The sequence below is a fragment of the Corvus moneduloides genome, chromosome 7 (genome assembly GCF_009650955.1).
Source record: "Corvus moneduloides isolate bCorMon1 chromosome 7, bCorMon1.pri, whole genome shotgun sequence".
Classification (NCBI taxonomy): Eukaryota; Metazoa; Chordata; class Aves; order Passeriformes; family Corvidae; genus Corvus; species Corvus moneduloides.
This window is the reverse complement of record NC_045482.1, coordinates 16,156,371-16,181,540: the sequence shown is the minus strand read 5'-3', so window position 1 is coordinate 16,181,540 and position 25,170 is coordinate 16,156,371. Positions and strand designations below refer to the sequence as shown.

The 25,170-nt window shown below is 38.7% G+C and overlaps 2 protein-coding genes across 2 annotated transcripts in view; both read right to left on the bottom strand.

The window, feature by feature from the left end:
- LOC116446415 (titin-like) overlaps positions 1–25,170 on the bottom strand; it is a 245,290-nt gene that overhangs the window by 98,424 nt on the left and 121,696 nt on the right. Inside the window, 11 exon segments of the mRNA XM_032114190.1 lie at positions 136–411; positions 652–927; positions 1,123–1,518; positions 2,136–2,186; positions 5,960–6,043; positions 6,371–6,424; positions 6,815–6,892; positions 7,415–7,519; positions 8,678–8,758; positions 9,655–9,729; positions 10,295–10,393. Coding sequence (XP_031970081.1) covers positions 136–411; positions 652–927; positions 1,123–1,518; positions 2,136–2,186; positions 5,960–6,043; positions 6,371–6,424; positions 6,815–6,892; positions 7,415–7,519; positions 8,678–8,758; positions 9,655–9,729; positions 10,295–10,393 — 1,575 coding nt within the window.
- Positions 11,901–23,520, bottom strand: TTN (titin). Its single transcript, XM_032114185.1, has 16 exons — positions 22,980–23,520; positions 22,468–22,551; positions 20,960–21,043; positions 19,628–19,711; positions 19,259–19,369; positions 18,790–18,915; positions 18,454–18,537; positions 17,424–17,507; positions 16,294–16,377; positions 15,925–16,035; positions 15,456–15,581; positions 15,120–15,203; positions 14,090–14,173; positions 12,961–13,044; positions 12,592–12,702; positions 11,901–12,417 (listed from the first exon to the last, which is right to left on the bottom strand). The coding sequence occupies exons 1-16, from the start codon at positions 23,491–23,493 to the stop codon at positions 12,197–12,199; spliced, it is 2,076 nt and encodes a 691-aa protein (XP_031970076.1). The 5' UTR covers positions 23,494–23,520; the 3' UTR covers positions 11,901–12,196.

Genomic DNA, 25,170 nt, shown 5'->3' with positions numbered 1-25,170 from the left:
ACACTTGTATGATTAGGTCAAGTTTTGATAGAGCTTTATAATAATTAAGGTTACCTTTTCTGTTTGTTTATTTAGACGTTTTTTAACATTGGCCTACAAGCTGATTAAGTATAATCCAAATAAAAGCTTCCTTACCACCAAGGGTCAGCTTAGCTGGGTATCTGCGACCTTCAATTTCCACTGCATATTCTCCAATATCAGCAGGACCAGCATTCTTGATTTTCAGGAAAATTTTATTTCCTTCTTTCAAGATTTCTGTCTTGTCAGTGGGCTCAGCAGGAATTTCCTCATCTCCTTTAAACCATTTAATGTTTGGTGTATCCTTGACAATGTCACAGCTGAAAGTAGCTGTTCCTTTTGGTTTAACATGCTGGTCTCTTATGGGTTTTACTAACCAGTCCCTTATAACTTCTGCATGACAAAAAGTTACACAAGAAAACAGTTTAGCAGACTTTTATTACAAATAGACATGTCAAAAAAAAAAAAAAAAGAAGAAATAGAATTAAGAGATTTTGTATTACAGCAAGTTTTAATAGCTGTAAAAATCTTATCTGTCCACTTACAATGTAAGACTATGAGAAAAGGATTTCGTAATTTTAAAACAGCCCAAATATCCTACAGAGAAAAAAGAACATGGTTTTGGTTGCTTACCTACTACCCTAACACAAGATGAGCATGATAGTTCAGAGTCTTCCACAGTAACAGTGTAAGTGCCAGCATCAAAATCATCTGAATCTGCGACTGTGAGGGAATGTGACAAACCAATAACACCCAGAGCAAATTTCCCAGGCTTGGCTTGAATGATTTTACCATCCTTTCTCCAGACCACATTTCTTTCTTTGTTAAGCTCACATGTTAAGTACAGTGGCTGGGTTTTAACGACAGTCACTTCTTCTTCAAGCGTTTTCACAAACCGCACTGGGAGTTCTGTGGGAAACAAATTATTCTGATTTGTCTCCTTTATATATAGAACATGGGATGCAGAAATACTGCATATAATATGTGCAGTGATCGAGGGAAACAAAAGAATGTGTCTACCAACTACTGTAAAATTACAAAGCACCTGTTCTAGTTTGAGGAGTAGCTAGCCTAAATTATTGATAAATCTGAAACAGGGAATACCTTCAACAATAAGTTTGGCTGTAGAGGTCTTCTCTTTGTTCCCCAGTCGTAATACACAAGTATATTCACCAGCATCGGACAGCTGGACATCAATAATATGCAGCTTCCTATCTTTGCCATCAGCAATAAACTTGTGTTTTGGGCTCTCTCGGATGTTACTTCCATCTTTCATCCAGCTGGTAATTGCAGTGGATGGTGAAATAAGGACTTCAAAGATTGCAGAAGACCCAACAGACTCAGCTTCTTTTAGCACTATATCTTTCATCTCCTTGACAAACTTCAGTGGCACAGCCTTGAGTTGGTAAGTAAATGGAGGCTCTTCAGGAGGTTTTTCACCACCGCTGCCTGGCCTGAGTTTCCTTCTTTCTGCATCTGCTGGTGAAGGTGTCTTCTTGGCTGTAATTCAGATCCAGAAATGAATAAACTAATCCTGATTAATTGCTTTTGATTGTAGGCTATACTGATTTTGGTTGGGGTAGATTTAATAGTCTTCTAAGTAGCTAGTATGGGACTATGTTTTGGGTTAGTGTTGAAAGCAGTCCCGAAAATACAGAGATGTTTTTGTGATTGCTGAGAGGCACTTGCAGAGTCAAGGCCTTTTCAGCTTCTCATACTGCCCCACCCCTGAGTAGGCTGGGAGTGCACAAGAAACTGGAAGGAGATACAGCGAGGAAAGCTCATCCCAACTGACCAAAGTGATATCCTATACCATATGGTGTCATGCTCAGTATATAAAGCAGGGGAAGAGGGAAGTGGGGGGCATTCAGAATTAAGACATTTGCCCTTCAAGGGACGGAGTCTTGCTGGCCTGCATGTGGGTGAACACGTCCCTGCCCATGGGAATGAATTCCTATTTTGCTTTGCTTATGTGCTCTGCTTTTGCTCAACCCATGAGTTTTCTCACTTTTAACTCTCTTTCTCTTTCCCCCCCCCCACCATAGGGGAGTGAACGACTTGCTGTGTGGGGCCTGATTGCCAGCTGAAGTTAAACCATGACAAGGTATTGCTCGTACCTTTGACTGGACTGATACCCTTTGGAGTTTCTTCTTTTGGTGGCTTGGCCTCTGAAGCAGAACAGCAAGATTATTAGGAATGCAGTTAAATAAACATACTTACTAAAACTAAGACAAGCATTTATTTTACATATCAAATTTTTCCTTCCTTTAGTTACCTACATGTAAAAGGGGAGGAAAGGATATAAACATATGTTTATAGAACTTATACTGTCTATATCTCAATGGAATATCTTGAAGCGTGGGAAAGACAAATTCACCAGTAGGGACTAACAGGCAGTTTAGAAGGTCCTATTTCCTTAATGTGTTGTCCTGCCCATTAATTTGTAGAATTCTGACATTCCTTGACACTTGATTTGATTAGGCCCTTGATCAATACCCACCTGTCAGCTGAAATAGTTTAAGTACCTATTAAAAGTATATGAGGTTGTTTTTTTTTAAAAAAAGCACACACTTTTACTAATGAAGGCCACAAAAATATAAGTTGTGTAAATCAAATACATGTTTTGGGACAATCTGGTACTTTTACGAGTGAGGGATGTTCTATTAGTAACCTAATTTGTGATGAATCATCACAGACTTTTGAAAGTATTATCCATACTATGCTGCTTCTCGTTATCTCTTTGTGAAAGGAAATATAAAAGATACTTTTAATGGGAGAATGATATGAATGAAATGCAGTGGATGGAAAAATGAACACTGGAAAAAATGTATGAGTTTTCCTGAGAAGACAATGGCACACAGAATGATTTATGAAGTCTTAGAAAAGTGTAAGGGTAAGACAATGAACAGTGATCACAGAGATGTATGTACAGACAGGTAAGACAAAGACGTCAAGAGTGGCTGAATGCCAATAAAGCCAGCTGACAGACTTGATGGAATTGCGAATGGTGTAGCTAAAACACAATGGCAGGTGGTACTCTCCTGAAGCAAATGGTACAAGCACTTCGTGGAAGAATTTGGCATCAGTCTTCCTCACCTCGCTTTGCATGAGACTTTGCTGGAACATCCAGAACTTCACACGATTCTCCAGATGCATCCAAATTCTTATTCTTGCTTGAAAGTCTAGTGGCCTGCTCAGTCAGGTGAGCAGGCTCTGATTTCTGGTATTCTTTCTCTCCTTCTGCTTTCTTAGAAGTTATTATCTTACCTACGCTTGAGGAGTAATTATCTTCTCCATTTGCAAGGATCCCTTTGCTTGATGATGATTTGTCAGGAAGCTTTCCCTCCCCTTTTTTCATGGTACCAGATGCGCTTTTTCTAATGCCATGTTCAGGTGATGTTTTTTCATCTGATATACATTCTGTAGATTGCTTTTCTTCAATTCTGTCTTTTCTGCTTTTATGAGCTAGTGTTTCTTTATGTTCATCCTGAATGGTATGAACTTCTTGAAATTGTTTTTCATCTTGACTTCGTGGTGGCTGAATAGTAGCTTTCTTTACTGACTCAGATATGACTCCTTTTTCATGTATGGAAACTTCACTTTCCATTCCTTCTGTCATCACTGTATCCAATTGTTTTTCCACAGGCAGAATTTTAGAGGCATTTGACTGTCTGATTTTGCTGAAGATAGTTTTTTCTTCCTTCTCTGGTATAACCTTCTTGCCTGTTTTTTTATCACTTAGGAGTGCTTTCTCAGTCAATGATTGTCCTAAACCCTCCTCACAGTGAACTTCTTTCTCTGTAGAGTATTTTTCTCTTGCTTTTGTTTCTACTACTTCTGACTTAAGAGACATTTTAAAGATTGTGTGAGGTTTTTCTCTGGGAACCTCCTCATCCTCAATGGGGTATTCTAGGTCAACATCTCTTCTCAATCCTGGCTCAGCCTCCTCACACAGGTCTAAGGAATGTACTTCTGCTGATGTTAAATCCAGATTCTTATCTTTCTCATCATCTTGAATATCTTCCACTTTCTTTGCTTCTTTGTTAAGAATCTCATCTATAGGAACTTCAGCTACTGTGCTACCAGATTGCTTCATCCTCTGAATTTTACTTTGTATGCCATGCTCCTTCATGGATTTTCCAAGAGAAACGTCAGATTTCTCTGGAGTAAAATCTCCTCTCTCATTTACATTTCTAAGCTGAGGAGTTTCAACTATGCCTGCCTCTATGATATCCTGTAGAAGTGAACTTTTATCCTTAATGTGAAATTTTTCAGGTTGCAAACTTATTTTTGATTTTTTTTCTTTTCCTAGAAGTCCTTTCTGGTCCTTGGTCTGATACGGCTTTCTGGGTTTAGGTACACAAGTTGATTCAATTTCTTCTTCTTTCACATGGCCAGGAATCTTTCCTTCACGAAGAACACTAAACTTTTCAGAGATTTTCTCTATGGCATCTTCCCTATGAACAAGCAATTTAATTTCATCCTCCTTTTCTTCTCCAGAATCCCTTTCCGCATGTTCAGATGTTATAGAAGTCAGTTTCTCTTCCTCATCCAGTAGTGGTAGTTCATCCTTCGTGTAAGTAATGTGATCCATTTCAATTTCTAATTTCTCACCTGTAAGGGTAGTCTTTCTTGAAACGACAGGTGTCATTTCTGGTTCCTCTTCTTCAGAAGCCAGGATGAAATATTTAAGAGATACTTTCTCCTGTTCATGTCTCTCTGACTTCAGTATTCCATCACCTGTTTCCAGTGACATTTTATACTCAAGTGGCTCTATGGCCGGAACTGTCTCCTTAGGACTTACTTTCTCTTTTACATGCAAGCTTTTCTCAACCAAAGTCTTCTTTAACACAATTGACTCAGGCTTTTCTTCTTCCACTGAGGGCATTTTATCTCTATGCTTTAGTACAGGTGGTTCATCAGGCTTTTCTGCAGCTACAAAGGTTTCATAGGTAATTTAGAGAGTTAAAACCCATAAGAATAAGAATCGGGAACAATATATTTTAAGACAAATTTTCCAGCTATACCTGAAATAAAATGAACATAGAACACTTTTTCTCTACACAACAGAAAACTTACAACATAATCACAAAAGAAAGGTAAGAATGGCACACATGAACAGAAAACCCAAGTAAACCACTATTAGTATTGTCTCGTTAGATCACCAATTTAAATCCAGTGCAGCTTAAAAGTAGCAGAAAATGACAGCTGTCTGGTAAGTGACATAAAATAGGTTAATTTTGCCACTTCAGGCTACATCACCAGATCAATGGCCATGAGACATTCATGATTTGGCTTCTCAAATGCCCAAGATCTGAGCTCTACTGTAACATGAGGTCCTTTGAATGGTGGGTGAGCGGAATGTACATCAGCTCTGCTGGTGGACCACAGGCTCAGAGTGTTTCAGAGGAACTGGAACCTTCACAGCTCTTTTTTTTTCCCACAGCAGGCTTTATTCCATGGTCCTAAGCATAGCAGATGAAAGTAGCAATACTCTAGTTCTTCAACACCACTGCCACTTTTCCTCAGGGCTTCAATGACATGTCAAAAGCAGGAAACCAAACAACACAACAATTGCTCACAAACGTGTAACTTCTCTTTTTCTACACAGAAAATCCAAGATGTGATTCACAAAACATACATCAGGACATAAGGAACACCGAGAAAACAACAGAATACACAAATTTCATACTAGGACAACAAATAAAGACACACATTACCATCCAGACAAAAGAGCACAGACTGGTCTCCATAGTGTATCAGAGATGTTTTTGTTTTAAATTAGGTGACAGTACCTAGAATAACAAGATCCTTGAACAGGACCTCAAATCTTCCTGTAATGAATGAGTTATTGTACAGCTCTTCACTCTTTTTATACCGAAAGTATTTAGGCATGTCAGAGAGAAAAACCCTATCAATAGCATAGAATACACATAAATACCTGCTTTCTTTCCAACAACCGGAGCTGCCACTGGAGCAGTAACAGCAGGTGCGGGTTCTGCAGCTGGTTTTGGAGATTTTAGAGCTGTATGGGGAAAAAAAGAGTTTTAATACATTACTTTCAGTATGATGTTCTTTAAAATGTTTTGTAGATGGTATGGAAGTTCTAGTCTTATTAATTCTAAAGGCCTTTATGTGGATACTTTTGAGATTCAGCTGGACAGGGTGATGAGTCATCTTGTCTAGACTGTGGTTTTGCCAAGAAAGGCTGGACCAGATTACCCTTGAAGTCACCTTTCAACCTGGTATTGTACAATTCTGTGAATGTCCTTTTAGTGAGAAATCCCTGAATGAAAAACAACTAGACACAAAAGAAAGGCTTGACCAGTATTCACAACTAAAGAATTCTTACCTACTGCAGGTTTAGGTTCAGGCCCAGGAACTGGGACAGATGCTTGCTTAGTTTCTGCCATTTCAAACACAGAAATTACAAGTAGGTTAGTTTACATTTTTTGCAATCACATTGAGCATTAGCAGTTAGGAGCAAAAACACAGAGATGGCTAAACAAAGACAATTTATTGGTTTCTATTTTATTTGTCCAAAAAGCAAGAAATCACCTTGAGATTAACCAAGTCTTGTAAAGCAAGATTGGAAACAATGGAAAAAAGATTAACTTTTCAAACATTGAAGAATAAAGACAAGAAGAAATCCAGAAGATTGCAAAATGGTTAATGAGGACACAGCAGTCATGACAGACTGGAGGACAGCAATGCATTGTATTAATATAGCATGATATTCAGCACTGAATATCCTTTAGTTGCTGCAATAAGGAAAAAGAGCACCACACATCTGTACCTTTTGGTGGTTCAGGCACAAGTTTCTCCTCTTTTTTTATGACAGGTATCTCAGTTTTCTTCGTAGGAACTTCTGGGACTTTAAAACAATATTTTTATTTTGTAAGATACATTAAAACACCTTAAATCCCTAAATAGAATACCCTCAAGTGTATTTAAAAGTTTTCATTGTTTTTACATGTAAACAGTTTCAGATGTTCTGAAGGTTTAGGAACATGTATTTTTTAGAATAAGACTTGAATAAATTAGAAACTATAAATGGGTAAAAGGACACATATTGGTAAAATGTTACCTAAAAGAATTCTTGGATCAATTTTTTGCTGTAGTTATATTTTTATCAGTATTATATAAAATATTGGTAATATATTTTCTATACACAATGAAGATTGAGAAACAATCCCAAAATGTAGAATTCAGAACCAAATGTGAATGTCAAACTCGGTTGTGCTTCCAGCTAAGATTTAAATTGCACAGTTAGGCCAAAGCAAGCCATCTTTCAAGATATCAGTTTCATTCCTGAATTTAAGGGAATACTACTTAATAGTGGGATTTTAAAAAAAAATTCATAATTTAATAAGTAGATTTGAAAGTAATGTAGTACCTTCAGGTTTCTTAATTTTTTCTACTGGTGTAGGTACTGGTTTAACTTCTGGTTTAGGCTCTTTTTCTGGTTTAGGTTCTTCCTCTTCAGGTTTCTTTTTAAGAACTTCAAAAGAAAAGAAATCTCAGTTTTCAAAGCACAGGCAAACAAAATAATAAGACAGTGAACAAGACAAAGATTAAAAGCATCAATCATAAAGAAACAGGAAAATAAAATATATAGCTCAATAGAAGTGGAAGATTTGTGTAACTATTCAATATACTATCCTGAAAGTAATTTAAAATTCAAGTCATCTAAGGAAAAAAGACATTTTTGTTAAGAGTAGTCCATCTGAGAGGAAAGACTTTAATGTTAACTGACTATGATAGAATAAAATTTCTTGTAATATCTTATATATTTATTCTCTTATTTATTGCTAGATGCAATTATGGATGATTAACTGTAGGTAAAGATGATTTTTAGGGATGCAATGCAGGATTATAGATTAAACTCCCATTGACTTCAGTGAGAGAACAAGACTACATCCTCAAGTACTATATTTGAAGAGCTCAAATTTATATAATGTCTGTTCTCCATTTTCTTAATTTCACTTATTTTTGTCCTCTCAGTTCTCTGTCTTGGATATGTAATGACATGGTCATCTGAAAAACTGAATATTGTATTTTATTATTTTGTCTGAAATTTGAAGGTTGGCTGCAAGGTACACAGGCATGGATCATCCCTCTGTGGTATTTTGAAGAGAATTGGAATTAGTGCTTCATTTTTCTAAGCAATAGTTGAGCACAAAATGATTCAGAATGTCCCAGAGGTTGCAGGAAAGGGGGCTGATGTCCAATAGTACTGCGGGGTTCTGTGATCTGAGTGGTACTTCTAAGAAAACCACAAAAGAGAACACATAGACTACACATGTAACCTTAATAACATTCACACTGTCACTGGACAGGGGTCCAGAAGCTGAAGACAGTGGAAAACTCTCAACTCTAGTATAAAGAGATCAGGAAAATGGAAGAGAGAGATAGGGAACTAGATTTTCAGTGTTCTGCCCTGTTTTCATCACAGATCCTTTGGATCTGAGAGACTTTCAGGCCACCTCGCCCCTCCTTCATCCCTGCAACTACAACTGCTTTTCCCAAGAAACAAATATCAGATAGTATTTGAACATGTAATTTTCCATACCACATACATAAAACAATTTTACTTAGGGGAACATGCTGAACAATGTTAAAATGCCGGGGTTTTTAAAACAGAGCCAAGTTACTATACCTCTTTTCAAAACAACTTCTTCTTTTGGTGGGGGAGTGACCTCAGGAATTACTCTGCGAGGTTTCTTTACAAGTCCAGGCACTTAAAAGAATATTTTTCCAGATTTTATTATAGGTTCGTAACAGTAGTAAGAGCTAACCAATAACTAGCCTGTCCAAACAGACAAATCAAATGCTAGTTCACTACTGAATATTAAAATCAAAGGTAAAACTGTTGATACTGGAGTCAATAGTTTTAATATATTTTCTATATAATTTGCATACAGCTAAATTTATACATAAGAGAAAGTTTTCATACAAATCAACAGAAGTATGGTTTGAGAAAACTATAAAGGTTATGTATTCAAGAAGAGTCATCATCATAGTAACATTTTTATTTCCTTGTCCTCTTTCACTACAAGCTTAAGTTACGTATCTATTCATAAGGATCCACTTTAATCTCTAAATTTGGAACAGCATTAAGAAGGAATGTCCACTGTTTAGCTGCTTAGTTTATCTTAAGCTGCAGTACATATGAATGATACAAAGGCATGGTTGTGAAGTGGCTTGCTCAATATATTATTCATTCCCATCTCTGGAAGGTGTCCTCTCACAAGAATACGTTACATTTCAGAAAAATAATAAATGAAGTATGTTAAAACAATGCTGTATATGTTTAAACAGTTTTTTGTTTTTTATTTCTAGCTAAGTAGAAAACCAAAGTGAACATCTACACAAGCGATAAAACTCATAAAAACTCTCTCATTCTTCTATGTTTCTGACTCTCGCATCTCACGGATTGCATGATGGGCAGTTAAAGTGGACATAAATATAACACAAACATATATGCCCAAGATGGGGGTGCACTGTTGAGCATAATCTAACATAGACAATGCTTTGACATATTTGAGCAAATTAAAGAAGAAGATCCTAAGAACTACAACTTTGGACTCATGAGAGGTTTATTTTAAGCAAATAAACCTTATATTAGGTAGGTACCTTTAGCAGGTGGGGGTTCCAGTTTTGGAGGCTCACCAGGTTTTGCAGCCACAACTTTCTTCCTTGCTTCAGGAGCTTTAAAGAAAATTATTTGAATTTTACAACACACATTAGACTCAAAAAAGAAAGGAGTTTTCTAAAAAATCCAAACACCTCATTAATAGTATTGATGTAATAGAAGGACAAAAGCTGCAAAGCAAAGATTCTTGCTGATTAACTGTTTAGAAAAAGTCAGATGGTCTGTATGAAGCACAATTTATCTGAAACCCATGTTCATATAATAACACCAGCAAATGATTGCTGGGGATTCTTTTCACATATAAGAATATGTTAAAGAGAGAAGAATTATGTTAAGGATAGAAGAATGTGTTAACTCGATTAAAATTGTTTTAATAAATTGGGGTTTTTTTCTGTAGCTATCGAAAAGAACCCATGTAAATATCCTTGGCATAACGCTGATAAAAAATCATGAGGAACTGAGCATTAGTGAGGCGCACCATTTAAGTATGGTATATTAGAAAAGAAATAAAAAAGACACAAAATGATAGTTCAAAAGCATGCTTTTCAAGATTCATCAGTATAATTTTAAAAGATTATGTTTTGAGTTTCCACTGTTATTTATGGCTTCAGATGATTATACCTTTAAGTAGCTCTTTTGCCAGTTTAATATCTTCTTTTGGTGCAGGTGGTGGTGGTGGTGGTTTTCGCTTTTCAGGGACCTTCTTTTCAGGTTGCGGCACTTTAAATAACATTAGGTAGATTTAGAATAAATTTCCTATGATGGTAGTTATGTAAAGAGTAATGTACAAACCTAAAGACCACCATTTTCCATTTCCAGTGAAGCCAGTGAAAAAATGTCACTGAATTAAATGGGACCATGAAAGAGCCTTAGGTTACTGCTTCATAGCATGCACACAATACAAATATCCAAGCTGACTTTAAAAAGCACGTTAATAACGTGAGAACAAAGGCAGAAAACCAAATGGTGGGAAGACTCTTGTGGACAAGAAACAAAATGAAAGCATTTAAAACAATCTTCAAGTTATACTTAAGAGTTAAATGATCAGAAATATTTTCCAGAACACAACAAAGGAAGAATCACAGAAGGACCTACAACGTACAGGTGACCAACAATATACAGGCACGTGTGTGAAAAATGAGAGAGCAAGAAAAAGACTGCACATGATGATAATGAAAGAAAGGTGTGTGGCAGCCTCTAGGGAAGTACTTTGTATACCTTCAACTGGTAAAGCTTCTTCTACAACTGGAATTTCTTCTGCTTCTTCAGGCTCAATCTCCTTTATGATTTTATATTCTTTAAAGAATATTGACAACTGGTGTAAGTTTTCAATTGTAAGATCATTTCACATGAACGGTTATACAGATATAACTAAAAGCAAATCTACTCCAACAGACACAGACAAATACACATTAGGATAAGTAATCACTCAGTATCTGTTACCTTTGCAGTTAATGGAAGATTTTGAAAAACTACTTTCTTTTCTAAGCATGAGTCAGGATTGTGTGAAGGATAGAATTTTTTAGGTATACAATAGAAACTAAACATTAAATTTGTGGATGAGTCATTGCAACAGGAAAGAATAAAAATCTCAAAGCCCTCAATTAATTTATTATAACAGCAACATAAATACTAACTTTTGAGAGACTCCAATTTAGTGGGAATTTAATATTATCTTAAAAGAGATTTCTCCTGGGCAGGAGCATATGCCTTCCAAATATGAATATATAATAACAGATACAAGAAATATTGACTAATATAATCTAAAATATGAAGTGAACAACTTACAAACATCACAATAGGAGAAAAAGGAAAATTTCTACTTTAAAGCTTATACTTGGAAGAACAGGACAAAGGACTGTTCTTAGAGTAAAATCTATGGTGGCACAAACCTTCACTTGGTAGTGATTCAGGTATTTTAGGAATAGCAACAGGTATTTTCTCCTCTGAGACAGGTTTCTTGGGTACCTCAGGCACTTAAAAAAAAAAATTTTCTTTTATCTGTGTGTATATAAATGTACATATGAAACATAAAAGGACAAAGACATCTAGCACACACAAAATCACAGTAACAGTGGCCATAACCATGAAAGACTCTGCTCCAGTCTTGCTCAAGGTAGGCTACATTCAACTGACAAATTTTATAGACTCAGTTATGAACAAAGAAAAGAAAGAATATAGAAACAATTCTTCTCAGGAGATGCCTCCTGGCAATATGTACCTTTGGTTGTAGGAGGCTCTGGTTTTTCTAATTGTAACTTTTTAGGTGTTGCAAGAGGCATTTTCTCTTCTGGGATAGTTCTCTCTGGCACTTCAGGTTCTTTAAAGATATTAGTAAATTTTCATTTTTGTGAATATTAAGACATATATATATACATCATAGTGAAAAGTGCAACGACTAAAAAGAGTAGGGCATACAAAATATGAAGAATAATAAATTTAAGCAGCAGATTATTCATTTGGCACTGCATACATCAGTGAAACAAGGGGAAAGGTATTCAGAAAATAGAGAGAAGGAGATGCTCAGTCACTGATGTATGTACCTTTAACTGAAGGAACTGTATGTTTTCTAAGAACAGGAACAGGTTCTGGTACTTTTGGCACAGCACCAGGCTCTGGTTTCTTGGGTACAGCCACAGGTTTCTTTGGCACAGCCACAGGTTTCTTGGGTACAGGCACAGGCTTTGGGGGAATGACCACTGGCACCTCCTCTTCTGCCTCTTCCTCCTCAATCACCTCAGGCACTTTAAAGATATTAGTTGGTTTTACTTGAATGAGCTAAAGGTCATGCACATAGAGATAGCAAATGACCAAATGCTGCTCTCATCCCTCCCCACACAGGGCAGAGGGGCAAAGAACACTGAGCATTGCAGCAACGTGGAGGTCATGGCAGACTCTTTCAGAACACCACCCTATACCTTCAGCTGGAGAGACTTCTGGCTCTCCAGGCTCAGCAACTGCTGCCACCTCTTCTGGTGCTTCCACCTCTTCTTCCTCTTCCAGGACCTCGGCTTCAGGCATCTCAGGCACTTCAAAGATATTAGTGCATTTCATTTTACATTGTTGAGAACATATGGCAAGCAGGAACAACAAGCAGGGTGACACAGACACAGAACATCACAACAGCCAGCTCCAACCCTCACACACCGCGCAGCACCCTTTTCCCAGCACACACAGCCTTGACAGTCTCAGTCAGGAAACAGAGACAGGCCAGGAGAGGGTAGGACAAGGCTGAGGAGAAGAAGATGAAATATCTTCTTTGTTAAGTTATCCATGAAGACAGGTACCTCTGGGTGCTGGAAGCTCTGGCGCTTTGGCAATGGGCACAGGTATCTTTTCCTCACGAGTAGCCTTCCTGGGCACCTCGGGTGCTTCAAAGATATTAGTAGCAGTCAGTTTTATACGTACAACAGGAGGATGCACAGTGAAATGTAAACTGGAGATGCACTCATGAACATAACCAAAGTGGTCTCAGAGCATCAACCCATGTCTCGCTCTCTCTCACTTGGTCACACACACAAACCCCCACAGGACACAGGCACAGAGCAGTGACACCAGGTAGGTTCTGTGAGAGAACTGCTGGCTATGCATAGGCTTGAGGGTGAGGTGTGATTTAGGGTACTTAGCAGCCTTTCCTCCCTTCGAGGAGGAGAGCCTTTCATTCTCAGCCCTGCTGGCATCTGGCTTTTCTCTGGGAGCAACCTCAGCTCATGTCTTCTCTGTTACCATTCCTCATGAATCTGCTGGTGCTTTACGTTTAGCAGTTTGGGTAGTGATAGGATGAGCAACACTTTTTCCCTATTTTTGTCCTTCTATATATCCATTCTTCACTTATGCTTTTTTCTTTTTTTTTTTTTTTTTTTGCTTATTTTCTTATCCTAAGTACCTCTCTTGCTTCAATTTTCATTTCACTGTGGCAACTTCCACAGCCTGTACAGTGCAACGGATTTGATAATGATTCATTCTTTATTATAAACCCTAAGAGTGTCAGCAATTTCTTTTAAAACTTTGTATATTGTCACTTCTTACTGCACTTGTGCACTGCTGAGTAAAAATTGGGTTTTCATTTCAACAGATTCCTGTCTATTATATACACTACCTGAGTCTGCCAGAAGAGTCATGTAGACTCTTGTCAATTTAAGATAACAAATTTGGGCATCTGTATGGAAAACTTATGATCGTTAAAATAAACATTTTAGTATCTACTGCTTCAGAATAAGGCACCAATATAGTAAAATCAAAATATAATTTGAGTTTTTTATACAAAATACTGCATTATCAAATTCCTAACTGATACACAGCATGGAATGTAGAAATTTCAGGAAATCACAAATGAACAGAACGACAGACATCAGAAATAACATGTAAGACAGTAAGGACAGTCTCACTCAGACTGATGCACAAAGCGACAGGTACCTCGAACTGCTGCTGGCTCTGGCTTTTTTGGCACAGTTACAGGGGTAGGCTCTTCCAGAACAGCTTTCTTGGGCACCTTTGGAACTTCAAAGATATTAGTGTATTTAGTTTTGTGGGCACTGCAGATGTCGATGTAGCAATAAGACAACCAGTAGTACGTGCACGCAGTTGTTTTTGAGAGCGTGCTGTGGTTACATTCAGTCATCAGCTCTGCCTTGCTTCCAACCTGTGGAATGACCAGTGTGCCCAATGCATCACACAGGAGGTGTGAACTCTGTGTGGTCTTTGTTTCTCGGTCAGGATGGAAATGTAGAAAATATATCTGGCTTCTTAGTAACAGATGATCAGAGATTTATTTATGGAATCCTAGTGTATTTGTGTATCAGCCATATATAATTCACAACTACTTTGTCATTGAAACAGTTTTTCTTTAGGAAAGTAGCATTTGATTTATCATTACCATCTTTTTTTTTTCTATCAATTATTTCCATTCTTTACATCTCCTCTTAAGTTTCTATGTTCCACAGTTTCTGTCATTTAAATTCTCCTGTAGAAATATACATACCTCTTATATTCTCTCTTCTCTTCCTGGTTCTATTAATATCATAATAAGATAATCACTAGATACATCCAGTCATTTGCTAGCAAAAATTCCTCATGTACATTGGCATTACCTTACTTTTAAAGAGGTAGAGAACTTACTCTGCTGCTGTCATCTATTAGAAATCTCGGGATGCAATGTTTTGTTCTTTAAACTTAAAGGCTTATTTTCAGGCTCTTCTTTAGAAAAGCATGTTATTTTGTTGAAACAGTAAATGTTAATTCTTAAACTTTATTAAAAGTTTGGTAAGCTAGAGATACTTTTCAAGGAATGAAATCTAGTTTTTCTGCCATGTTTTTGACACTCCACATTGCACTTCATATTTCTTAGGCACCTATCTCTGACAGGTCATCATAAAAAAATTAGTTTTACTAAAGTCCAGAAGAGCATGACTTTTTTTCTAATGATGATACTGATAGAGACCTGTACCTTTGGCTGGTGGTGGTTCTGGTTGTTTGGGTACTGCAACAGGCGTCTTTTCTTGGGGGACAGCTTTCTTGGGCACCTTGATCACTTTAAAGATATTATTTCATCTTAATTTCACAGTTAAATTAGTAGGAAAGATTGTAACAATCAAAGAGTTTAGATATTTCTAAGCACTGTAACATTCCTCTAGTGACTGGTTGGTTAGTCATGCGCAAAGACAGGAACGGCAGAGGTTAAGGGTCAAGGACAAGTAACAAATCTTACACAAAAGAAGGGATAACAAATGAAAATATTAATCAATACACTGAAAGAAAAAGCACGTCTCTCCAGAAGATATACCTTTAACTTGTGGAGGTTCTGGTGTCTTTGGCACAGCCACAGGTTTCTTGGGCACAGGCACAGGCTTTGGGGGAATGACCACTGGCACCTCCTCTTCTGCCTCTTCCTCCTCAATCACCTCAGGCACTTTAAAGATATTAGATCCTTTTACTTGACTGAGTTTAAGGTCAGCAAACAGGCAAATGGCAAGCAGGAAAGCAGGAAAGTAAACACTTGACAGACTACCAGGGAGTCCTCTTCAGCTAATACTCCTGCCTAAGGTGGACTCACTGCAAAGAGCCCAAGGCTTATGAGGGGGGGTTTCTGGAAAACCCCACCCTCTTTTGCAAGGAGTGTACAGGCACAAAGAGATAGCAAATGACCAAATGCTGCTCTCATCCCTCCCCACACAGGGCAGAGGGGCAAAGAACACTGAGCATTGCAGCAACGTGGAGGTCATGGCAGACTCTTTCAGAACACCACTCTATACCTTCAGCTGGAGAGACTTCTGGCTCTCCAGGCTCAGCAACTGCTGCCACCTCTTCTGGTGCTTCCACCTCTTCTTCCTCTTCCAGGACCTCGGCTTCAGGCATCTCAGGCACTTCAAAGATATTAGTGCATTTCATTTTACATTGTTGAGAACATATGGCAAGCAGGAACAACAAGCAGGGTGACACAGACACAGAACATCACAACAGCCAGCTCCAACCCTCACACACCGCGCAGCACCCTTTTCCCAGCACACACAGCCTTGACAGTCTCAGTCAGGAAACAGAGACAGGCCAGGAGAGGGTAGGACAAGGCTGAGGAGAAGAAGATGAAATATCTTCTTTGTTAAGTTATCCATGAAGACAGGTACCTCTGGGTGCTGGAAGCTCTGGCGCTTTGGCAATGGGCACAGGTATCTTTTCCTCACGAGTAGCCTTCCTGGGCACCTCGGGTGCTTCAAAGATATTAGTAGCAGTCAGTTTTATACGTACAACAGGAGGATGCACAGTGAAATGTAAACTGGAGATGCACTCATGAACATAACCAAAGTGGTCTCAGAGCATCAACCCATGTCTCGCTCTCTCTCACTTGGTCACACACACAAACCCCCACAGGACACAGGCACAGAGCAGTGACACCAGGTAGGTTCTGTGAGAGAACTGCTGGCTATGCATAGGCTTGAGGGTGAGGTGTGATTTAGGGTACTTAGCAGCCTTTCCTCCCTTCGAGGAGGAGAGCCTTTCATTCTCAGCCCTGCTGGCATCTGGCTTTTCTCTGGGAGCAACCTCAGCTCATGTCTTCTCTGTTACCATTCCTCATGAATCTGCTGGTGCTTTACGTTTAGCAGTTTGGGTAGTGATAGGATGAGCAACACTTTTTCCCTATTTTTGTCCTTCTATATATCCATTCTTCACTTATGCTTTTTTCTTTTTTTTTTTTTTTTTTTTGCTTATTTTCTTATCCTAAGTACCTCTCTTGCTTCAATTTTCATTTCACTGTGGCAACTTCCACAGCCTGTACAGTGCAACGGATTTGATAATGATTCATTCTTTATTATAAACCCTAAGAGTGTCAGCAATTTCTTTTAAAACTTTGTATATTGTCACTTCTTACTGCACTTGTGCACTGCTGAGTAAAAATTGGGTTTTCATTTCAACAGATTCCTGTCTATTATATACACTACCTGAGTCTGCCAGAAGAGTCATGTAGACTCTTGTCAATTTAAGATAACAAATTTGGGCATCTGTATGGAAAACTTATGATCGTTAAAATAAACATTTTAGTATCTACTGCTTCAGAATAAGGCACCAATATAGTAAAATCAAAATATAATTTGAGTTTTTTATACAAAATACTGCATTATCAAATTCCTAACTGATACACAGCATGGAATGTAGAAATTTCAGGAAATCACAAATGAACAGAACGACAGACATCAGAAATAACATGTAAGACAGTAAGGACAGTCTCACTCAGACTGATGCACAAAGCGACAGGTACCTCGAACTGCTGCTGGCTCTGGCTTTTTTGGCACAGTTACAGGGGTAGGCTCTTCCAGAACAGCTTTCTTGGGCACCTTTGGAACTTCAAAGATATTAGTGTATTTAGTTTTGTGGGCACTGCAGATGTCGATGTAGCAATAAGACAACCAGTAGTACGTGCACGCAGTTGTTTTTGAGAGCGTGCTGTGGTTACATTCAGTCATCAGCTCTGCCTTGCTTCCAACCTGTGGAATGACCAGTGTGCCCAATGCATCACACAGGAGGTGTGAACTCTGTGTGGTCTTTGTTTCTCGGTCAGGATGGAAATGTAGAAAATATATCTGGCTTCTTAGTAACAGATGATCAGAGATTTATTTATGGAATCCTAGTGTATTTGTGTATCAGCCATATATAATTCACAACTACTTTGTCATTGAAACAGTTTTTCTTTAGGAAAGTAGCATTTGATTTATCATTACCATCTTTTTTTTTTCTATCAATTATTTCCATTCTTTACATCTCCTCTTAAGTTTCTATGTTCCACAGTTTCTGTCATTTAAATTCTCCTGTAGAAATATACATACCTCTTATATTCTCTCTTCTCTTCCTGGTTCTATTAATATCATAATAAGATAATCACTAGATACATCCAGTCATTTGCTAGCAAAAATTCCTCATGTACATTGGCATTACCTTACTTTTAAAGAGGTAGAGAACTTACTCTGCTGCTGTCATCTATTAGAAATCTCGGGATGCAATGTTTTGTTCTTTAAACTTAAAGGCTTATTTTCAGGCTCTTCTTTAGAAAAGCATGTTATTTTGTTGAAACAGTAAATGTTAATTCTTAAACTTTATTAAAAGTTTGGTAAGCTAGAGATACTTTTCAAGGAATGAAATCTAGTTTTTCTGCCATGTTTTTGACACTCCACATTGCACTTCATATTTCTTAGGCACCTATCTCTGACAGGTCATCATAAAAAAATTAGTTTTACTAAAGTCCAGAAGAGCATGACTTTTTTTCTAATGATGATACTGATAGAGACCTGTACCTTTGGCTGGTGGTGGTTCTGGTTGTTTGGGTACTGCAACAGGCGTCTTTTCTTGGGGGACAGCTTTCTTGGGCACCTTGATCACTTTAAAGATATTATTTCATCTTAATTTCACAGTTAAATTAGTAGGAAAGATTGTAACAATCAAAGAGTTTAGATATTTCTAAGCACTGTAACATTCCTCTAGTGACTGGTTGGTTAGTCATGCGCAAAGACAGGAACGGCAGAGGTTAAGGGTCAAGGACAAGTAACAAATCTTACACAAAAGAAGGGATAACAAATGAAAATATTAATCAATACACTGAAAGAAAAAGCACGTCTCTCCAGAAGATATACCTTTAACTTGTGGAGGTTCTGGTGTCTTTGGCACAGCCACAGGTTTCTTGGGCACAGGCACAGGCTTTGGGGGAATGACCACTGGCACCTCCTCTTCTGCCTCTTCCTCCTCAATCACCTCAGGCACTTTAAAGATATTAGATCCTTTTACTTGACTGAGTTTAAGGTCAGCAAACAGGCAAATGGCAAGCAGGAAAGCAGGAAAGTAAACACTTGACAGACTACCAGGGAGTCCTCTTCAGCTAATACTCCTGCCTAAGGTGGACTCACTGCAAAGAGCCCAAGGCTTATGAGGGGGGGTTTCTGGAAAACCCCACCCTCTTTTGCAAGGAGTGTACAGGCACAAAGAGATAGCAAATGACCAAATGCTGCTCTTATCCCTCCCCACACAGGGCAGAGGGGCAAAGAACACTGAGCATTGCAGCAACGTGGAGGTCATGGCAGACTCTTTCAGAACACCACCCTATACCTTCAGCTGGAGAGACTTCTGGCTCTCCAGGCTCAGCAACTGCTGCCACCTCTTCTGGTGCTTCCACCTCTTCTTCCTCTTCCAGGACCTCGGCTTCAGGCATCTCAGGCACTTCAAAGATATTAGTGCATTTCATTTTACATTGTTGAGAACATATGGCAAGCAGGAACAACAAGCAGGGTGACACAGACACAGAACATCACAACAGCCAGCTCCAACCCTCACACACCGCGCAGCACCCTTTTCCCAGCACACACAGCCTTGACAGTCTCAGTCAGGAAACAGAGACAGGCCAGGAGAGGGTAGGACAAGGCTGAGGAGAAGAAGATGAAGTATCTTCTTTGTTAAGTTATCCATGAAGACAGGTACCTCTGGGTGCTGGAAGCTCTGGCGCTTTGGCAATGGGCACAGGTATCTTTTCCTCACGAGTAGCCTTCCTGGGCACCTCGGGTGCTTCAAAGATATTAGTAGCAGTCAGTTTTATACGTACAACAGGAGGATGCACAGTGAAATGTAAACTGGAGATGCACTCATGAACATAACCAAAGTGGTCTCAGAGCATCAACCCATGTCTCGCTCTCTCTCACTTGGTCACACACACAAACCCCCACAGGACACAGGCACAGAGCAGTGACACCAGGTAGGTTCTGTGAGAGAACTGCTGGCTATGCATAGGCTTGAGGGTGAGGTGTGATTTAGGGTACTTAGCAGCCTTTCCTCCCTTCGAGGAGGAGAGCCTTTCATTCTCAGCCCTGCTGGCATCTGGCTTTTCTCTGGGAGCAACCTCAGCTCATGTCTTCTCTGTTACCATTCCTCATGAATCTGCTGGTGCTTTACGTTTAGCAGTTTAGGCACAAGACAGGGCGGGGAACAGAAATCCCGTTATTTTTACTACGTTATTGTTACTACTCACTTCTATTTCCCTTCTGTTTTTTCAATTATTTTCCAGTGTTTGTGGGGGCTTTTGAGTTAGGTTTCAATGCTTCTATAATCTTGTATTTAGATATTGCATTTGGTGAGGCTAAAAGAGCCATCTGCATAGCGAGCAGGAGTGACACAGAATTGTGATGCACAGATACAGAACATCTGTGGTCTTGTATGTAATAATTATATGCAATGCAATTGTAGATTTGAGGAACCAAATTTCTAGGGTCCCCATGAGGTTATGGTCAGAAGAGAGCTCAGACCATCCTGGTTGACCACACATTTGATTAAGTTCTGCACTAATAAAAAGTTTGGACTATTTGTTATTTGGGATCTAGGTCTGTATGCCTAAGTCTTAAAATACGACTGTCCTGTCTAGGTATGTTCCTCTTTTTACTTTGGGTCTTGTTTTCCCATACTAACTTCAGTTCATTCACAGTCCATTAAACCTGTTTTTCCTGCTTATTTTCACTGAAGTGATTAGGTGTTTTGTGGTTTATTTTTCCTGTTTGTCTGGTTTTAATATTGCCGTGTCATGACTGTGTAATATAAAAAAGTTATATTACTTGAGATTCTTGGCAAAATGATAAAGACAGAGGTTTTCATTAAAAATCCAAATTAGAAAGCTCTTTCCCATTCTAATAGTAGAATTTCTACACAGCATGGTATTTCAGAAATTTCAGGAAATCACAAATGAACAGAACGACAGACATCAGAAATAACATGTAAGACAGTAAGAACAGTCTCACTCAGACTGATGCACAAAGCGACAGGTACCTCGAACTGCTGCTGGCTCTGGCTTTTTTGGCACAGTTACAGGGGTAGGCTCTTCCAGAACAGCTTTCTTGGGCACCTTTGGAACTTCAAAGATATTAGTGTATTTAGTTTTGTGGGCACTGCAGATGTCGATGTAACAATAAGACAACCAGTAGTACGTGCACGCAGTTGTTTTTGAGAGCGTGCTGTGGTTACATTCAGTCATCAGCTCTGCCTTGCTTCCAACCTGTGGAATGACCAGTGTGCCCAATGCATCACACAGGAGGTGTGAACTCTGTGTGGTCTTTGTTTCTTGGTCAGGATGGAAATGTAGAAAATATATCTGGCTTCTTAGTAACAGATGATCAGAGATTTATTTATGGAATCCTAGTGCATTTGTGTACCAGCCATGTTCCATAAATGACTGTATTCTGTGCTGGTTTAGGCAGTCATTGCCATCTTTTTACTTGTCACTTGGATACTATCACTATTTTTATCCTTCAGGTTGACTTCACCTTTCTTTTTCTATCTTTTGTATGTTTCCTCTCTTTAACTGCTCATATTTTCCCTCTATTGTCTCCTGGCTTTCTTTCTGATCACTAGATGTTGCTTATAACTGTTTCCTGTTATATTAATTTCAATTATCTAAATGATTATATCATCGCTTTTAGGTGGTACTTCACTTGAGGAATGTCATTGTGTTTAGGATGGGGAGAATCTGGTGGCAGAGGGCATGTTTTCTCTGGCCAGTGCTTGGGACTTCTACAGGAATTGAAATGATGCATCACTGCGTCAATGTTTAGTGTCTGGTTTTGGTGTGTCTTAAGTAATTTTTTTGTATTTCAATTATAAATGCCTTTTTAAAGGCTCACTGTATTACATGCTCACAGTAACTTTACAGCTCTTTAATGCTACTTATACAAAGTAACAGCTTTGCAAATCTCATAGCCAAAAATGTTTATGTATGACCAAAATACAGGCAAATTATGAATAACTGTTTAAAGAAAATAGTCCGCTCCATGATACAGATACATAGAGATATTTGTGATTATTTTGCTCTGTGTACTAAAACTGCTGCCCTCTGCTGAAACCTTTAGTTTCTGTTTGTCTTTCCTCATAGAATCATAGAGTCATCTAGGTTGGAAAAAACCTTTAAGATCATCAAAGCTAACTGTAAATATAACATGGCCCAGTCCCACTAAACCATGTATGAAGCCATCCCTACTAATAATGTGAACAACCGTTATGAATTCCTTCTCTTGCATCTGTAAGTTTTTGGCATTTCTTTGGTAGACAGGTAGTCATATCTGCATGATATGACATAAACCAAGTACAACAAAAGTTTAGATGGTTTTAGTTGAGGAAACATTTCACACCCCTGTGCAGCAATTCATATTTGGTGCATCTGTCCCATATTTTTGATATCAGAGTATATAGGGAAAGATCAATTTAAATCGAGAGTCATTAAAAAAAAAACCTAAAAGGCAAACAGCACCTTTCCTTAGCATGATAATAGTGGTGATATGTACCTTTAGGAAGTGAAGCTTCTGTTTTTTTAGATAGAGCAGGGGGCACTTTCTTCTCTGGAACAGTCCTCTCAGCCATCTCAGGCACTTCAAAGATATTAGTGCATTTCATTTTACAGTTACAATAAAACTCAGTTTTAAATACAGAGACTGAAACACAAGGGACAACAGACATGTTTTGAAGTAACAATTTAGCACACACATACTCTACGTGATTTGTTTAGCAAGCATCATTTAAAACAGATCAAAAACGACAGACAGAACAAAGGAGATCAAAATAATACTTAAGAGAAGATTCAGGATGATTGTCATGTATTCATGATAACATGTAGCTTTGACTGATGGAGGTTTTAATTTTTCCCAAGCAGCTAGAGAAATTAGATGGGACAGCCTTTCAGGCCCTACATGTTCTTTGAAGATATTGGTATCTATTAGTTATGTGTATTAAGCTTTAAAATGAGTGGTGAAACAACATACTCAAGGGAAGGAAAAGAGATCCCCTGCATAAGAGGTACCTTTAGGCTGTGCAGGTGCTCGCTTTTTAGCAGCAACATTCTCTTCCTTTTCGGCCACCTTGGCTGGTGGTGGTTCCTCCGGTGCCAAAACAAACTCTGGTTCTCTGGATGTCACGTCAGGCTTTGGTTTTTGAAGTGGTGTAGAAGGCTCTAGTTTTTGGGGTGCTAAAACTGTTTCTGGTTCCTCAGACACCATGACAGGTTCTGGCACAAAAAGCTTTGTTTTTCTGGACACTGCAATAGGCTTTGATTTCTGGGAATCTGCAGCAATGTCTGTTTCTTCAGCTGCTACAAACTCTGTTTTTTGGGGCAGCACAAAATGCTTTGCTTTAGGGGGCACCAGAACACGCTTTGATTTTTGGGTTGATTCAACTGTCTCTGACTCCTCAGACACCACTATGAGCTCAAATTCCTCAGGGGCCATAAGTGGTTCTGGTTTCTGGGATTCCAGAGCTGGCTTTTGTTTTGGGGGCATCACACCATATTTTAACTTTTGGGGTGGCACATCAGACATGGGTTTCTCAGGTACCACAACAAATTCTTGTTTCTCAAGCACTACAGCATGCTCTACTTTTTGGGATTCCATGACAGGCTTCTGTTTTGGGGGCATCACACCATATTTTAACTTTTGGGGTGGCACATCAGGCATGGATTCCTCAGGTACCACAACAAATTCTTGTTTCTCAAGCACTACAACATGTTCTACTTTTTGGGATTCCATGATAGGTTTCTGTTTTGGGGGCATCACACCCTGTTTTAGTTTTTGGGGTTCTACATCAGGCATGGGTTCCTCAGGTACCACAACAAATTCTTGTTTCTCAAGCACTACAACGTGTCCTAGTTTTTGGGATTCCACAATGGGCTTCTGTTTTGAGGGCATCACACCCTGTTTTAGTTTTTGGGATGCTGCATCAGGCTTGGGTTCCTCAGATACCACAACAAATTCTTGTTTCTCAGGCACTACAACATGCTTTGGTTTTTGGGGTTCAACAGCAGGCTTCTGTTTTGGGGGCATCACACCATGTTTTAGTTTCTGGGGTCCTACATCAGGCATGGATTCTGCAGGTACCACAACAAATTCTTGTTTCTCAAGCACTACAACATGTTCTACTTTTTGGGATTCCATGACAGGCTTCTGTTTTGGGGGCATCACACCCTGTTTTAGTTTTTGGGGTTTTATATCAGGCATGGGTTCCTCAGGTACCACAACAAATTCTTGTTTCTCAAGCACTACAACGTGTCCTAGTTTTTGGGATTCCACAATGGACTTCTGTTTCGGGGCTATCACACCCTCTTTTAGTTTTTGAGGTTCTATATCAGGCGTGGGTTCTTCAGGTACCAGAACAAACTCTTGTTTCTCAGGCACCACAATATGCTCTGGTTTTTGGGATGCCGCAACAGATTCTGATTTTTGGCGTATCAAAACAGTCTCAGGCTCCTCAGATGTCAGAACATGCTCTAGTTTTTGAACTGCCTTTACAGGCTTTTGTTTTCGGGCCACTCCCACCATTTCTGGTTCTTGCAGTTCCACCTCTTGAGGCTTTGGTTTTGGGTGTCCTGCAATGGACTTTGGTTCTTGAGAAACTGGAACAGGTACTTTCTTTTCTGGCAAAGTTGTCTTGGCCACTTTACGTATATAAAAGATATTAGTTCTCAATTTAACAACTGCACTGACATCATACTAAAATTAAGTCAACCATAAAACATAAAACCACAATTGTATGAAAATATTAAAAACATATCAGGTGTCAATCATTTATGCTGGCCTTTAAAATGATGAATATATGACATGTTGGCTTTTCTCTCTTTTCTCTCAAGAGCACACATACACACTCCCCCTCACAAAACTCATGCTCCCATACGGAAGTACACACATGCACTAATAGTATAACTTAAGATATAAGTAAAAGCCATGGTAATAGCCAACAGAATGGACAGGACAAAAGATATTAATTTCAGACAATATGCTGAAGATCCTTTCAAGAAATAGCAGTGATGGCATCTAGTTTTTCTTGGTGGAGCTTCTGGTTTTTCAATTATATTGGTATCTTCTGCTCTTAGCTACTAGAGTGGGTACTTTCTTTTCTTCTCCTATTATAACTTTAAAGGTACTAGCTGTGGTGGTTTTCATGAACCCAAGCAGGTAGAACAGTAAGAATATGTGAAAATAGTAAGAAGAGCTGAAATATAA

Coding starts and splice junctions, on each gene's coding strand:
- TTN (XM_032114185.1), bottom strand. CDS start 23,493: ATGTCTGATGTGCCACCCCAAAAGTTAAAATATGGTGTGATGCCCCCA. Junction 19,712..20,959: donor AGAGCCAGCAGCAGTTCGAG/GTACCTGTCGCT, acceptor ATATCTTTGAAG/CACCCGAGGTGCCCAGGAAG. Junction 15,582..15,924: donor AGAAGTCTCTCCAGCTGAAG/GTATAGAGTGGT, acceptor ATATCTTTAAAG/TGCCTGAGGTGATTGAGGAG.